General features: G+C 46.7%; 1 protein-coding gene across 1 annotated transcript; it reads right to left on the bottom strand.

The window, feature by feature from the left end:
• Positions 1-1970: 1970 nt before the first annotated feature.
• On the bottom strand, positions 1971-6278 carry LOC135829191 (uncharacterized protein K02A2.6-like). The gene has a single exon (XM_065341598.1). It carries the CDS (start codon positions 6276-6278, stop codon positions 1971-1973), a length of 4308 nt encoding a protein of 1435 aa, XP_065197670.1.
• Positions 6279-18116: the final 11838 nt, after the last annotated feature.

Genomic DNA, 18116 nt, shown 5'->3' with positions numbered 1-18116 from the left:
GTTCAAATTTCAGCATTTCGAACATTATGCTTCCCATGATAACTCACCGAATGGCTCACATGATGGAGCTGGACATCACCAGGCTAGGATTATCATTTGCTGTATTTATGGATAGTCCTTGAGTTTTCAGATGAAGTGCTTTATCTTTTACCTGTCGTTCCTTTAGAATGGCACAATATCCATGGCTGCTTTCTTGTCTTCATAACAGACTGGTATAATCAGCATGGTTCTGCTTTATTTGAGAAGAAAAAAACTTTCCTTTCGGAAAGGAAGCCCAGAAAGTCAGCAGAAATGTCAACCCCCATGGACTGTGCTTTATGACTCTCGTCCATCGACGTTAACCGTCGCAATAACTGCTGCATTTATGTTGTGCTGTGCGAACCGTACAAGATTTTACAGCTCACCCACGCCTTCCCAACAGGCTCCTATATCCCGTACCGTTAGCGTTACATTGAATATGAACTAGGCTAGCACAGTTATCCTTCGTTCTTTTGATGGCGGCGGGTAGCATGACACTTGACGTGTTAGGGTCCTCGTGCAACACTTGATGTTCCCGGATGCCATATTATTGGGTGCATCGAGGTTGTTGTAGAAGTTTATTTAACGTCGCACCACAAACAGGCGATTTCGCCTCCTTTGATACATGTGGACGACAGAAGGAATGAGAGAGAGGGGGGGGGACAGAAGTATGGAGAGAGGAAGGGTAGAAATAAATAAGCAATCAACCTCAGGGCTACACCAAAGCAAAAACGGAATGGGAACATACTATATACAAAATAGCTTGATACATATATTGCAAAACACGTTTACTATTCTTCAATCCGCTATACCACAGAAACACACTAGCCGAAAAGCATTTTTAAAGCGGAGCCATAGGGTTCCTTCTATGCTCACTGTTGTTTGGTAAGAACAATTTTTTATAACTATTTCACCGAAGAATAAGGCAAGATTTTTGGGTTGATTTGGACGCCTGGCTTCTCTTCACATAATAATTCAGTCAAACTCGGAGGGAGTTGTGGTTGCTCGTGAGAGTGCTCAATACACCAAGGTGCAGAGCCTAGTACACACACTTGAGAGGGACGAAAAGCGTTTCTTCTGTAACTCTGAGTTTCACGGTTTTAACCGATCATCAGACAGCAACTGTCTGCTGTCTGATGATCGGTTAAAACCGTGAAACTCAGAGTTACAGAAGAAACGCTTTTCGTCCCTCTCAAGTGTGTGTAATAATTCAGTCATGTACTTCCACTATTATTGGCACTAACCCTACAAGTGCACATGGATGATCTGCTGAAAACAGTGACGGTACTGATCATGCACATGTACATGCCGTGCACCGTTCATTCATGCTGACAAAAAAAGTACACTACACTACAGTCCATTCAGAAAAAAATGAACTTCTAGCTTTTCCAGACGACTGACGGTGTCAATTCCTTTTCAAATCGTGCTGCCCTGTTCTTTAATTCTTTGCCTGTGGAGTGGCGCACCCAGCACCGCACTACATTTGCTAAGCACCTTCAGACCATGCTAAAAGACGCAGCGTCTTTTCAGAAGTATTTTGATCTTCTTTTCAGCAAACTCCCTCATTGATCTGCACCGCCTGTATTGTATAACTGTGTTTACTGCGTTCCTAGTTTAAATTCCTTTTTAAAAACATCTCTTTAATTCTTGCATTATCCCATTATGACCATGCTTAAAGACGCAGCTGATACGTTACTATTTATTCGTGAAGACTTGGGAACAGAAACAAAACATGTCATGAGAAAGAACAACAGGAAAAAGAAGCACACTCAACTAATCTGTGTGTGTGCGTGCATGCAGTACAACTATGACGTAATGAATATAGATACACATCACGCCCCTTCGAGATGTTGCGAAACCTGTGACAGCAACATCTATCATAAATAAAACAAAATGAAGAATGAAAACAACAAAGCAGAGACAGCAGAAATTGACATTAGTGATCAAGAGTGTCAATCATAGGACTGTCCATGATGCGAACCAATGTTTAAACGCTGGGGTGGCTTGCGCTGACGTGCGCTGCGGCGGGACGGCGGCGGCGGGGAAGAGGCGTCAGCAGCAGCCGGTTGGACAACAAGCGGTGCAGGCACAAGTGGGCGATGCGGACGCAGGAATCTGCGGTTCCGCCAATAAATGCGACCACTCGGCAACTTCACTAGGTAGTCCCGATGATTACCGACAGCAACAATGACCCCACGAATAGACCACTGCTTGGTGCGCGGATGCTGAACATCCACGTGGGTGCCGAGGCGGAGCTGCGGCAACGAGCGACGAGTTGACGACTTGTCTGTGACGGCATCGTCGGATGGCATGGCAGTCTCATCACGTGTCGTCGCTTTGGAGAGCCAGGATGAATCAAACTCCTTCCAATGTGCAATGACGAATGACTGGAGAGAGCGGCCATATAGGAGCTCAGCGGGGCTCTGACCAGAGGAGCCAGGTGTGTTTCGCCATTCCAGTAGCCCTCGGCGGAAGTCATCTGTGTCAAGATTGCCATTCACGGTTGTCTTGGTGATAAGACGCTTCATGGCTTTGACAGCAGCTTCGGCGTGCCCATTACTCTGCGGGTAGTGGGGAGAGGACATGACATGGTTTACCTGCCAGCGCTTACAAAACTCAGCAAACTTATGCGAGGAGAACTGGGGACCACCATCTGTACACAGCACAGCAGGAACACCAACATCAGAGAACCAGCGACGGAATGCTAGTATCACGTCATGCGATGAGGTGGTGCGGCCAGTACGCGCGACACAGGGCCAACCGGTCAAACGATCTGCATACACAAGGAAGTCGTGACCTTGACAAGTGAACAAATCGGCAGATGCACATGCAAACGGTAGTGTCGGGGTGCGATCGTTCAGCAGGGGCTCAGCTGGCTGGGACGACTGGTGTTCGCGGCAAGCAGGACAAGAACGAACGAGTGTATCAATGTCCTTGGTGATACCGGACCAGTATACAAGCTGACGCGCACGAGACTTAGTACGCACTAGGCCTTGGTGTGAAGCGTGGAGGTTGTGCAATACCTGAGCACGCAATGATTCAGGAACAACAATGCGGTTGCCCTTCAACACAATGCCATGGTCGACGGAGAGATGCTCACGTCCATTCCAGTACGCACGTAACGGAGCAGGCAACTTCTGCTGGCGATCAGGGAATCCAGTCAAGATACACTCAATCAATGACTGGTACGTGGCATCTGCAGCTGCAGCTTCCCGCAGCTCCGCAACCTTGAGATTCGCATTCGGCTCAGTGTCCGAGTGCACCATGCAGATCTGAATGCTGCGGCAATGAAGCGACGGGGCTTCACCAAGCTCATCAGTGGTGGAAGGAATGCCAACAGGATTCCGGGACAGCGCATCGGCGAAGGCATTTTCAGAACCTTTTCGCCAAGATGCCTGCAGCTGATAGGCTTGGAGCTTGAGGCGTAATCGTAGAAGACGCGGGTTCTCGATCTGATCCAACGAATATGAGTTGATGATCGGAATCAGGGGCTTGTGGTCGGTGACTACTTCAAATGGCGCACCAGACAGGTAGATGCGGCATTTGCGCACGGCCCATACTACAGCGAGCATTTCCAACTCGATGACAGCATAACGTGTTTCAGCATCAGACAGGTAGCGGGATCCACACTGAATAATACGCCACTGATCATTCTGCTTTTGCCAAAGCACGAATCCGAGACCTCTTAGAGCGGATGCATCGGTTTCAAGCCGGAGGTCTTGACCAACTTGATAGAAAGCGAGAACCGGAGGGGACAAGAGAGCTTCCTGCGTCCGTTCAAACGCTGCAGTGTGGCTAGCGTCCCACATGAACTCACGGGAGGTCTTGAGCAGGCCACGCAGAGGATTGGTCAACTCGGCTAGATGTGGAGTGAACTCGCCACATTGGTTCACTAGACCGAGGAACGAACGGAGATCGGTTCTGTTGGCGGGTACTGGAAACTGGCGAATACCGGACGTCTTATCATCGTCGACGACCCAGCCATCAGGCGTGACGTTGTAGCCGCAGAAATGGATACGTTGCGTACCGAACACAAACTTGGCGGGGCTGAACGTGATACCATGCTCCCTGGCGCAGAGCAGAATCTCGCGCACGTGGCTGACATGCGACAGAAAGTCGTCGTCGTACGCTAGGCAATCATCGACTACCTTGCCGAGACGCGGGATGGCAGAGAACGCAGCATCAGTGCGCCGGTTGAACTCATCCCCAGCAGATATTAGACCCTGCGGGTTCCGTAGATAACGATATCTGCCGTACGGGGTGATAAACGTGGTGAATTCCTGAGCAGTGTCACTGAGAGGAATCTGCCAGTAGCCGTGCCTTGCATCGAGCTTCGTAAAGAACTTAGCAGAGCCAACTCCAGAGACAACGTCACGTGCCGTATGTACGGGATGCGCGGGACGACGGACTTGGTCGTTCAGCCGCTTGAAGTCAACTGTGAGGCGCTTCTCAGTGCTGCCCTTCTTGTCTACTATGACAATCGGATGGCACCATTCACTGGGCTCCGTCACTGGTTCAATAATCCCGTCGCTGACCATGCCGTCGAGCTGAGTCTTGATCTGGTCACGGAATGCATACGGTATTGGTCGAGCAGTGTGCACACAGGAAGGCTTAGAATCATGCTGTAGCTCAATTTCCATTGGCGGACCTTCCATTGGCTTCAGACCGGAATCCGAGAAAACGTCAGCGAACTCTTGCAGGAGCTGCTCACGTGTTCGCGCTAACTCAGCATCACTAGGATGAGCGCATGACGAAACAGCTGCACAGATCTTGGGTGAAGATGCACCCTCGTGTTCAGCGGTGAATTGGACTGGCCAATCAGGTGGGAGAAACTTCAGCGCACGCAATGAGGTATGAGAGAGCAGGGCATCGTGTAGACCCTTGTACACATGGATGACGGTTTCATGCTGCGTCTCACCGACTCGTAGAGTCGCACGTATCTTGCCCAGATTGCGTAGCGGCTCACCGGTCACAGCCTGCACACAGTCGTGGTCGTCATCTAAGTTCTCGACGAACCCACCGATCTGCGTGAGGTGCTCCTCACCAATGGCATCAACGTCGCTGCCTGTGTCTGGTGTCCAGGACAGTTGGGATGGCTGATCCTCTGTTTGCAGCATGGTCGAAACAGGTACTGTGCGACGGTCCACGCGAGACGCACGCTGTAGCTTCAGCTGTCCAAGCTTGGCAGCAGAGCTAGTCTTCGGCTGTTTCTGGCTCTTGCACATTCGCTGAAAATGCCCAATGCCATGACAGGAGTTGCACTTCTTGCCCTTGGCAGGACATACAGATTTCGTGTGGTCAGAACGACCACAATTTGGACAAGTGGACTTGGTCGCACTTGACTTAGAGTCAGCTGGCTTGTGACGTTTCTGCTGCTTGTACGCCGACTGCTTGGCAGCACTTGCCTGGAGGCCAGGACTGGGCATGTGTGCCTTGGTGTGGTATGCTGCTTCCTCCGTCCGACAGAGGGTGACAGCCTGGTCAAGCGTGAGACCATGAGTTGCGAGCAACTTGTGTCGCGTCTCATCGTTCCGCACACCAATGACGACGCGGTCGCGCAGAGATTCCTCCTTGAGGGTACGGCCGAGGCCTTTGCACTGCGCACAGCAGCGAGCATCACACGTTCCACATAGGCTGTGTGACAAGAAGTCGCATGCACTTTGTAGTTCACACAGGGCTGTGTAAAACGCATCAAATGATTCTCCAGCTTGCTGGACACGCTGGTAAAACTCTATGCGGTCCAACAGTGGGTTACGTTGCCGTCTGATATACGCCTGAATGCGCTCCAGCATCAGGTCAACGTCAGCTGAAGCTGGTATGCAAATAATATCCTCTCGGATAAAACGTCGCAGCTCCTCATCGAAACACTGACGGAGTGTTGCCACTCTGGCCTCACGAGCCTGGCTGGCCAAATGCTGGCAAACACTAAAATCTCTCCAGCTTTCAACGAAGGAGTGAAAATCAGCCAGCGTCGCAGACGACAATAAGTGTGGGCAGGACACACTGTTCACTGGCCGTGGTGCTGAGGTCTGCGAGGTGGACAGAGCTGGTGCTGAGGGCTGCGGAGTGAACTGAGGCTGCGATGGTGATAGCGACCTGCTCTGAACATTCTTGAACAGATCTTGCATCGCCTTATCACGAGCCTCAGCTGCACGCATCTGCTGCTCCATAAATTTCATCAGGACACCCATTTGAGATTCCTGCTGTCGCTCGGTCGCGGAGGACAGGTCAAATCCGGTATCGTCCTGTGATTGTTCCATTACGATTAGTCACTCGTCCACGAGTACGAACAAATACACTACTAAAATAATTCAACTGAGACAGAGTTTCGATCGCGGAAACTACTACTTCATACGGAAAAAAACAACTGGGCCCGTGCAAACACTACAAGGTGCGGACACAAGGCACGGACACAGGAAAGAACAAGTTCACTGCGCCATGATACGTTACTATTTATTCGTGAAGACTTGGGAACAGAAACAAAACATGTCATGAGAAAGAACAACAGGAAAAAGAAGCACACTCAACTAATCTGTGTGTGTGCGTGCATGCAGTACAACTATGACGTAATGAATATAGATACACATCAGCAGCGTCTTTTCAGAAGTATTTTGATCTTCTTTTCAGCAAACGGCCTCATTGATCTGCATCGCTTGTATTGTATACCTGTGTTTACTGCTTACTGCTTACTGCTGCTTTATTGTTCCAAGTATCAGTTTAGTTTAGTTTAAATATCTCTTATTATTTTTATTATTTTTTCTCACCCCACACCCCTCTACTCTGTTATCGGCCCTCTTAAGAGTTGTGTTCATCACTGTTGAGGCTTCCGATGGAAAATAAAAAAATACTACTACTACTACTACTACTTTTGGCCATAAATGGGTCAAACGTTGAGTTTTTTTTAGAATTTTTTTCTGCAATCCCATATGGAATCCTCTTCCAATTATGTTTCTGAAGTTTTTTTGTCCAAAAAGCAAGCCATAGCAAGAATAGGATTTCGGCCAGGTTTTGCCCCAAAAGCACTGAATTGGGAAAACCATCAAAATCCAGGCCGTTTGACCCCGCCTGCAACAGTGCATTCTGCGGTTCGAACCCCAGTTCAGGCACCCTTTTTGGACCCTTTTTCAAATTTCAAAGTTCGCAGCACTGCACTGTGTACGATGAAATCACGAAAAATCGCCAAATACGGGAGCTCGCCAGAGCCAGGACCCATCTTTTTATGAATGGACTGTAGTACAGTACAGACGGTGTAGGGTGCCCGCAGTGTAGCCTGGGTACATGGGTGCACAGGGTGCACTTGCCCCGTCTCGCTCGCGGCTCGGATCTTTGTGCAAGTCATCTATTGTCTTACTGTATTCACGATGTGAAAGAAGGGCTGTGTTCAATGCTGTTAGTGCAGTGAACTGTTTGATAGTAGTCCTCTCGGTTGTGTACTGGGACGTGACACCGACAGGTAGGTGTTGGCGGATAATGCTCAGTAATATGGGATATAATGCTTTCAGTAATGCTCCACAAAAGGCCATATAATGCTCCAAATAATGCTGATAAGGCCATGGTAAAAAATACCTTTGATTCTCAAGTACGCGCGCATCGATTTTTGGCGGCGCATGGACGATTTTTTTATTTCTATGCATGCATATGCGTGCATGAAAACGGTCAATGCAAAAGGCATGAATCCGGGAGTAGTAAAATACCGGTATTTTTCTACTCCCTGGCCTGAATAATAAAATAATTATAAATTAATTATGAACCTGAGGCTGTGACAAACACATGTGTGACCCTATCTTTGGAAATAAAAAATTGTGGGAATTAAAATAAAAAATCGCTCGCTCGCACCGATTTTCACAGGCTCATGACCTGAGAATCAACTTTATTTTTTACCATGGCCTTATGCTCAGCCGGATGGAATATAAACACCTGAACCTTGCGGTATTGGGCTAAGAAAACGATATAATATTGCACCCATGCTATGATAAACACATAATACAATATCAGGTAAACATTTACGCTAGGTACAAACACATACAGTCAATTGAGGCGGCACAAAGAGTATACGCCAAGAAGGACTCCTTGACCAGCTTCTGCCTCTGAGTTTCCCTCTCCATACGGGACTTTCCTTGTTTGTGTCTCGCGGTAGCAATAATTATGGGACATGATTATACTCTTCTTTCCTGACAATGCTGTATGGCATGCCAGGCACACTAACTTGCCACAGTCGCTTTTGAGCGGCTCATCTGGGAACTCCCGCACCCGTGTTTCGGCACTGATGGCCACTTCAGTGCTCTGTCCATGAGCTACTCGCGTCCTTTTGGAAACATTTTCAGACTTGGTAATAGCTGTTTTCTGAAAAGACTGCTTCCTCGCTAACGCGGCAGGATCTGCAGTTTCCAACTCGACGACGTCACTATCATCAGAGGACTCCGCCAAAAGCCCATCTGCCAATCCCAAGAACGGCATCGCGACGAGTCAGCCATCAGCGTTGGCTGCTAGTTAGCTGCTAATTAGCTGGCCTTACACAATGCTCAATGTCCGGTGAAAGTCCAGCGTCACTCTTCGACAAAGACATGGACTCTTGCTTCGATGAAGAATGTTTTTGTAACTTGCATGTGATCACAGTTTCCGAGTGCTCGATGGGCCTTGGCACGCCGCTTTTTTGGGGGAATTTTTTTGTTTGTTGGTGAAGCTTGTACACAATGCTGTAAAAAGTGGGTTTTTTGAACTTTACTTCCTGTTTTGCCTTTCGTGGACCCATAAATGGAAGAGTGCGTATTCATTTCTCAGCTTGGGTTCATATCTGAACATGTATCATGGTTATGCTTCACTGAAAAAAGAGCACTTGTTGCCTGTTTTCACTGAAAAAAGAGCACTTGTTCAAGTGCACCTTTGTCGAAAGGGCTAGGAACCGAGCATAATTCAGCATAATTCAGCATATTTGTTGGCATAATTGTGGCATAATCAAAAGCATAATTTGACGATTGGCCGAGCATAGTCCGCCAATGGCTAGGTACGGGACAGGTACGGGACAGGTACGGTCGAGGGTAATACGACACCGTCTACCGCCTTGATGACATAGGCAAAAAAAGCATAGGGATGTTATAAATTTTTCAATTCTCCTATTTTTTCAGGCATACCCTGGGATTCGAACCCGCACTATCGCCCAACGTGCATTCCCCCATACACTTCGCATTCATACTCATTCTTCCAAGTTGCTTCACGTTAATATTAATAATAAATAATAATAATATGATCTTGCGTTTGAAAGCCCTACTTGAATATTGCGGCCAGCTGTGTTTGATGGTACGGTATGGTATGGGACAGATACGGAATAACGCCAGGCGTGACACAAACAAACCAACAAACAAACACCAAATTAAAACTGTGTGGACCCTGGCTAGCGCCAGACGTTACTGAAGTAACGTCTTCTGCATAGCTACGGGAACGAGAGAGCTTTGAAGCTCAGGGCCCTACGCTATGCTTTTTTTGCCTTGATGACCTAGACAAAAAAAGCATAAAGATGTTATACATTCTTATAAAACTCTCCTTTTTTTAAACACATAACCTGGGATTCGAACCCGCACTATCGCCCTGCATGCATCCCCCGATACACTTCGCATACATACTAATTCTTCCAAGTTGCTTCACGTTCTGATCTTGCATTTGAAAGCCCTCTTTGAATATGCATTGTGGCCAGCCGTCTTTGATGGTACGGTACGGGACAGGTACGGGACAGGTACGGTCGAGGATAATACGACACCATCCACCGCCTTGATGACCTCGGCAAAAAAAGCATAAAGATGTTATAAATTTTTCAATTCTCCTATTTTTTAAGGCATAACCTGGGATTTGAACCCGCACTATCGCCCTACATGCATTCCCCCATACACTTCGCATTCATACTCATTCTTCCAAGTTGCTTCACGTTATGTTCTTGCGTTTGAAAGCCCTATTTTCTGCAAAATCTTTCGTTATGCCGATATAAGACTGCATGCGGGTATCGCTCATTGTCTATAGTCCGTTTCAAAAAGATTTGCAATCCTGGCGATCGCCCGCGGAGTTTGGCGTCTTACCGTATGAGCACTCGAGCGCTGCCTGGAAAAACTCACTGTGAACTCGAAGAAATATTCCGCGCGAAGGCAGGAAAAATGACAACTCACTCACGTTGATACAGTCATGTACGTCTGTCGTCTGGTTTACAACAAAAGAGTTCTTCCTCGTATCGATAATGGAGTCAGAGAGGACATGTCGAAACGAAAGTGTTGTAAATGTTGACGAGCGGCATGAGTCCCAATTCGTTTTGTGACCAAACTAGTTTCTTTGAGCTGCGATGCAATTTACTCACCGTGTGACGAAAACGACATCGACACGGACTCATTCCCAAGGCTATGACTTGGCAAAGCTATCCGTGTGACTTCGACGACATTTTGAGAAAAGCAGACGCTTGTGAACGCTGATAGAAGACGGCGTTGACTGTTAAATTCAAATAAATTGGCGATCTTGAAATACTAGAATAAATCTCAAAAAGCTACAGCGCGATGACTTCCAGTTCCATATTCACTCACACCATTGCAGTGTTGTGGGTGTGTTCACATGGCGTGAGCCAGTCAAGTGTCAGTCATTTCGGCAGGAAGCGCGAGCTCCAACAACAACAACAAGTCGTTTGGTGCAGCCATCTTCTTTGTCTTGTACCAGCTTTATCACCAAAACAATGAAGAAAACAAGTTTGACTTGAGGATAGGTTGGGATTTGAACGAAAAAATTCATGGTCAGCAGATAGCATTCATAACCACAAGGCCACCCCCCCCCCCGGTATAAAAAAGAATTGACGATCAATTGTTTGTTTTCATTACATTAGTTGTTTTCCAATCCTCCGCCGTGGCAACTTGTGTTTTGTTCGCCCACAAAAGAAGCTTTGGACAACCCAAAAAATCAAAAAACCCTGGAATGCGTAGCAACTGACAACGATGACCAGTGCATCTAGAAACTTGGCTTCGAAAGAACACTTCAAACTCCCGGACTTGCGTGTCTACAGTCATGCACTAATCTTGTTCACAGACAGTACACATGTATCTTGCAAGTTTAATTGATCACACGGACATAGTGAGTCATGAATTAGCTTCACGCATGATGATGAGATTCACTGTGGCAGACGTGATAAAAATATAGATTGGTTGTAGATGAGGGGGGAGAGAAATAAGCGACAAACGTGGCCACTAGGTCAATACGTACCTTCACAACTTCACAACAATGGCAAATCACGTCCGACCCTCTGTACTTGTACCTCGCCACGATAGCAAGGATCTCTTTCTCTCTCTCCCTCTCTCTCTCTCCTCAATCATTCTACCTAACCTTCTCTTGTCTTTATCGCTAAATCACCCCCTTCTTTTAGGTTATGGTGCGCAAGCCCACGTTAACGCCGAGACCATAGGTCGGTGTTGTGGGCTTGCCTCACCAGCACAGGCTTGCTTTTCAGCCCCTACTCTCCCTGCTGTTTTGTTATTGTATACTCTGTTGTCTGTTGTTCATTGATATCATGGTGCAGAGCATTGCAACCATGGCGTGAAGGGGCACAACGTGAAGCGAATCTAAGGAATACGAACCTCGATATTTATATGCATAATATTTGAGAATAAGAACACATCACAGAACTGAGATCTTTCTCTGAAAGCTTACATGTAGAATCGAAGCGTGCTGGTGACGATGATGCACTATTCGACAAGACTGCAGCTGTAACGGATGACGAGTTCCAGGCTATGGGAAAGCGTATGGTCAAGGGTTCTCTGGAGCCTGCCCTGCGAGAGGCTGATGGTAATAATATTAGGCCATTCAAATTGTTCTGCAATGCTCTTGATGGATACTTTGTGTGCCTTGTTGACAAACTGGCGTAGCAGCGTTTCTGTGGAATTCTACGACTGAAATCATGCCAACATCGTCTATATCACCACAGGCTTGCATTATTTAACACGAATCCTGCTCAATTAATGTACTCCTGATTCTCTCATTTCACCGTTATTCGACAGATACACTCCGGCGAAATTGCTTCACCAGATACGATGTACGCGTAACATTGGATTTGACGTGTCGGGTAGTTTCTGTTTAGCCCTTTGACTCCTTGTGTTGGCTATACAGCTTATGGAAACCCAGGCTTTATCTCAGCGATCAAGAGCGGAGCGTCGCGTCTCTGGAACACAATCAAGCCCATTGCCAAGGAGATTGGACGCAAGGTTGCAGGCGTGGTTGCCAGCCATCTGAACTGCTACGCTCATGGTACGCATAGTGTATTCAGGACTGTGTCAGAAATGTGGCCTTCGCGTACTGTACCAGGAGCGATAAATTTGTATACTTGTACTGTACCAGGAGTGATACATTTGCGTACTGTCCAAGCAGTGATACAGGTCTACTCTCCATATAACGTAATCTCTGGGACCACGCAAACATTATGTTATATCGAGAGTTATGTTATGTAGAAAACTGTGGGTAAAATACAAGATGCACCTCAAAATGAAGGGTATTACAAGGCGGGTTCAACCGTGCAAACATATACACACTGTACCACCATCGACATCAGATACCATCAATGCCGCAGAATATGTGCACATAGGACTAAACTGGCTAGCTACGGCTACAGCTTGATTGTACCGCGCACGTGAATCTACGTTGTATCGAGAGTGTACACGTCGGGGACTGCGCGTATAGGGTGCGTTATGCCGAGGTTTACGTTATGTAGGACTAAACTGGCCCAAACTGCCTAGCTACAGCTACCGCTTGATCATACCATGCACGTGAATTTATGTTGTATCGAGAGTGCGCACGTCGGGGACCGCCGTAGCGTGTGTTATGTCGAGGTTTATGTTATGTAGGATTATGTTGTGTAGAACAAATTTTGTGTGGGAGTGATGCTGTTTCGGCGCGGGATTTGATTTTTTTATGTACTAACGAGGTTTATGTACAAGTGAGAGTTGTTATATCGAGAGCAGACCTGTAGTAAACTTTCTATTCATTTTGTACCATTTTCTCCTAAATCTTCCTCAAATTTTCGTATCTTCTACACACTATACCCCAATGCGTTACACATCTGAAAAGCCGTGGAACTCAAAAAGCTATTGCTCCGTGTGTTTCGCCTCATGTTGGGGCATTATCCCTTATAATTTTATATAGTGGCGACATCATTCCATCTCATTGAACATTCTCTCACCTTATTTTTTATCTATACCATGGTCACAGTTGTACCGCGATTCCACCGGAATGTATACCCAGTGTGCTGACAGTGCTCAACAACGCGGAGGCAGAGCGCGATACAGAACAAGAACTATTTTTAAAGGCTTGTTTGCTGCTACTTCAAGTTTCATGTTCTCGCAATCATCAGGCAACATGAGGATGTGGTGCCGACCATCCTGGTATATATGCCATGAGAGGGTGGGTCTTGTAGCGCTGTATGAAGCGCTGTGTGGGAATGTGAAGGCTCTGTAGGATTCAGGGATAGCCGTGTTATTTTAGGAAGGAGGCTGTGTGCAGAGTGTGTGGTTGTTGAACGCAGGGGCTAGCAGTGCAATGTTAGCCCAGAATGTGTGGCTGGTGTGGGCAGGAGGTAGTGAGCAAGGTGTGTGGATGTTGTAGGCAGGAGGCTGTGGAGGTAATGTCAGACCTAGCAGTGTGATATTAGCGCAGTGTACATGTATATGGCTGGTGTGGGCAGGGTGTTATGATCAACCGTGTGAATGGTATAGGCAGGAGGCTGTGGAGACATAATTATTTAGGTGACACCGTGGTATTTGAGGAGATGCTTGTTCTCGTGTCGGCACTTGGAAACCATTTCCGAGCGCTTGTTGAGGCTGGATGGTGACCCTTGCGTGTTCAAGATGTGTTTTTCTCTGGTACAAAGGGAACACCACTTTGTGATGTTGGAGTATGTTCGGGCGCGATCTTTTATCCACTATTGAACTTCGTACTGGGCGTTTGATTTCTTCTGGTTCCAGATGTAGCTGCAGAATTCAGTGCTGGTGGAGTACTTTTCGTATCTGGTCGTTGTCATGTGGTTGGCATGGCGTGACTTGAACGGTAGCGCCGCCATTCCAGTATTCTTTCTTGGTGGGCCTGACGTTATGGATGCTACATCGATCAGCTCCGTGGTTTGGCATTCACCGTTAAGTAGACAGAATAGCTTGTCTCGGCAGTTCCTGGGCTTTTCCGGTTTTTTCGTTTGCGGGTGGAGAACTGCTTTGTTGTGGCTTTTGATGCGTGCAGCCATATTTGACATGCAACTGTAGCCGATTTTGATGGTGTTTTTTTGTGAATATTTTTCCAAGCTTCGACTGCGGTGGGAAGTGCTTCTTGATGAGGGCAAGGAATCTTCCACAGATGTTTGTTTTCACGTTATGGCTGTGGGGCGGGTTGTATCAAATCACGTTCCGCATCCTTTTCTTCTTTTTGCTCGTTTTCTGTTTGAACTCTAGCGTGCTAGGGTGGCCGCTGGCGTTGAGGGCCTCCACGTATATAGGAATAGTGCCACGGAACACCGCTTCTGAGCAGGAGATGCTTGCGAGTTGGTTGTTGATGCCCACTGGGATGTTCTTAAAAGGACAAGATTCTAATAACACATGCAGTTTATGAAGTAGTGGTTGCGACTTCGGCGATGACTTGTAAGAAAGGGTTTGCTCCCCACACCGGAGCTCGCGCTATTCCGCCGACTTTACTTGACACTAGACTGACTCACGACTGCCGAGTCGAAGGTTCGATGGACTTCTCGTGTGCTCTGGATGGCAGTCGTGAGTCAGTCAAGTGTCAAGTAAAGTCGGCGGAATAGCGCGAGCTCCGGTGTGGGGAGCAAACCCTTTCTTACATGCTTTTTATACTATTATTTTATATTATTATTATTATTTTAACTCATTTGAGGGAAAGAGACAAACGAGAAAAGTCTGAATAAAAAATTGACTCTGACCACCGGGACTCGAACCAGGGACCTTCGCTTGTAGCCAGCGATGCTCTAACCTCTGTGCTGCGCTGATGAGTTCAAAAAGAACGAAACAGCATGCTGTCCGCAGATTGAGTATTTCGCTCCTGCTCTTGTAGCAGTTGAGCACTCTTGCGTGGGGTAGTGCCTTTGCTGTTTGCGTTATGCAGAGCTCACTGACTTGTCAGTTTGAGCACTCTGGCAAGGTACGTTCGGGCCTGATTGGAAATTTTTATTTCCATTGCTATCAGGTTCGGCCTCATTTTCTCTGTGCTGCGCTGATGAGTTCAAAAAGAACGAAACAGCATGCTGTCCGCAGATTGAGTATTTCGCTCCTGCTCTTGTAGCAGTTGAGCACTCTTGCGTGGGGTAGTGCCTTTGCTGTTTGCGTTATGCAGAGCTCACTGACTTGTCAGTTTGAGCACTCTGGCAAGGTACGTTCGGGCCTGATTGGAAATTTTTATTTCCATTGCTATCAGATTCGGCCTCATTTTCTCTGTGCTGCGCTGATGAGTTCAAAAAGAACGAAACAGCATGCTGTCCGCAGATTGAGTATTTCGCTCCTGCTCTTGTAGCAGTTGAGCACTCTTGCGTGGGGTAGTGCCTTTGCTGTTTGCGTTATGCAGAGCTCACTGACTTGTCAGTTTGAGCACTCTGGCAAGGTACGTTCGGGCCTGATTGGAAATTTTTATTTCCATTGCTATCAGGTTCGGCCTCATTTTCTCTGTGCTGCGCTGATGAGTTCAAAAAGAACGAAACAGCATGCTGTCCGCAGATTGAGTATTTCGCTCCTGCTCTTGTAGCAGTTGAGCACTCTTGCGTGGGGTAGTGCCTTTGCTGTTTGCGTTATGCAGAGCGCACTGACTTGTCAGTTTGAGCACTCTGGCAAGGTACGTTCGGGCCTGATTGGAAATTTTTATTTCCATTGCTATCAGGTTCGGCCTCATTTTCTCTGTGCTGCGCTGATGAGTTCAAAAAGAACGAAACAGCATGCTGTCCGCAGATTGAGTAACCACTGAGCTATGGCGTAGTCGCCATCCCAGCAGAGGCCGTTCAACATTTTCATCAGACTTCGTAACTCACACTTCCTGTGAATCCACAAAGGCGGGTGGTGCGCAGCCCTCACTGTAACCCACACACTTCACGTACAAACTAGCACGCGGGGAGCCCCAAGTCATAAAATATTAACTGGTTTGAGGGAAAGAGACAAACGGGAAAAGTCTGAAGAAAAATTATTAACTGGTTTGAGGGAAAGAGACAATTATTATTATTATTTTATATAGCAGACTCAGCGGAGGACGTTCAGGTTGGTTGTAACTCTGAGTTTCATGCCGCTAGGCAATCATCAGACAACTGATATTATTTTATATAAAATGTCCGCTATATTCGTGATGGGTCTGGGTCATGCATGAGAGGCATTCTTGGTTCATGACCTACATCTATTGTGGCACATACTGCATGTACACACGCACATGGTATGTGTGCACAAGCACAAAGGCTGTTAACTTGTCGAGTAGTTATCCCATTAATGGTGATTTGAAGGCTATTGGAAAACTAGGAAACGAAGAAAAAAAGAAAATTGCACCATTCCATATTAATTTTATTCATTGATTCCATAGGTATTGTGTAGACGAAATAGCTGCTTCAATTCGAAGGGATAATCTGGTGCGCTAAGGTTGGCCGGAAGGTAAGGCTAGATTTTGTCAATCTTATGCAACAAGACATAAGAAATGTTTGACCATGGGTGTAATTCCAAGGTTTTCAGGGTGGGAGGCACTGCGCTATTTTGGTGATATTCCGTACTGCTGAGTACCCCGGACCTATTATGAACAGAACAATGGCAGAAATGAACGTTTTTGATGGCCTCCTTTGTCATTCTTTTGTCCATGCTGTCCAGTAGCTGATGGTAGGGTGCTACAAGTGAACATTCACAAAAAGTCTGCAACCATAATTATGAAGAACGAAAATTGGTAACTAGTCAATGACACCAAGTATTTTTTCGTTAGCGCTGCTCAGTGTAGGTCTCTACAGGGGGTGTCAAGGGGCGTGAAACGAATACATCTTTAAGTTGCGCATTGGTTGAATTAGAAGGACACCACTAAATCTCAAGTCAGAGAAAAGACAGGAGAGAGAGAGAGAGGGGGATAGGAATGGAGAGATTTGGAGAAATAGAAAAAGAGGAGAAAAGGGAGAGATGATGTGAAGAAAAAAAGAAAGAGTGAGAGGGAGAGATAGACAGTGATTAAAAGACAGAGAGAGAAAGAGAGAGAGACAGGGAGAGGAGAGAGGGAGAGGGAGAGGGATAAAGAGAGAGGGAGAGAGATAGAGATAGACATAGAGATAGATAGAGAGAGAGAGAGAGAGGAGAGGGATAGGGAGAGAGGTAGAGATAGAGAAAGAGATAGAGAAAGAGAGAGGGAAAGAGAGAGTGAGATAACGATAGAGACACAGAGAGACAGAGAGGGGCAAAGAGAGACAGAGGAAGACAGAGAGAGACAAAGAGAGGCAGAGAGAAAGAGCGAGGGATATAGTTAGATAGATTTTTGGGAAGAGATAAAACGAATAACATTTATCTTCTTTGTGACTGTCACTCACGTACAACGCTTTTTATTTATTTTTATTTTTTTATTTATTTTTACTAAGTACACAACCTACTCGTCAGAAGGGGAGAAGACAACAGAGTATACAATAACAATGGAAAATCGAGTTCGCCCACTCGCGATGTAAGGATTCACAACTCGCTACTCCCGTTCTATACATTAATGTATTCAGGCCATTTAATGAATACATCGAGCAGGGCGGACAGGAGGGTGCAGATACCGGACTACTGGTTCAGTGCACAGGTGTTCTCTGCTGTCTCCACCTTGTGTCTAGCACATCGTTGGTATGAACAGGTGCTGTCATATTTGCTCTTTGTGGCAGAGCGTCTGCTCTGCATAGTAGCTGTATCTGCATCAACATGCACGTTTCTGCATGCAGTAAAAGCCGTGTCGACCAGGGAATTACCATTCTGCCATGAAATGCAAGGATGTGTCCCAGATGTTTAGGACCATCATACGATACATGACACCAAGCCTGGGGCGTTTCCTACAGCACAGATTATAGCGGAAGTGGTTCTTGCATTATGGAGGATTATAATCAACTTGTGCTC

Source organism: Sycon ciliatum, chromosome 13 (genome assembly GCF_964019385.1).
Source record: "Sycon ciliatum chromosome 13, ocSycCili1.1, whole genome shotgun sequence".
Lineage (NCBI taxonomy): Eukaryota > Metazoa > Porifera > Calcarea > Leucosolenida > Sycettidae > Sycon > Sycon ciliatum.
This window is presented reverse-complemented; position numbering and strand designations above follow the sequence as displayed.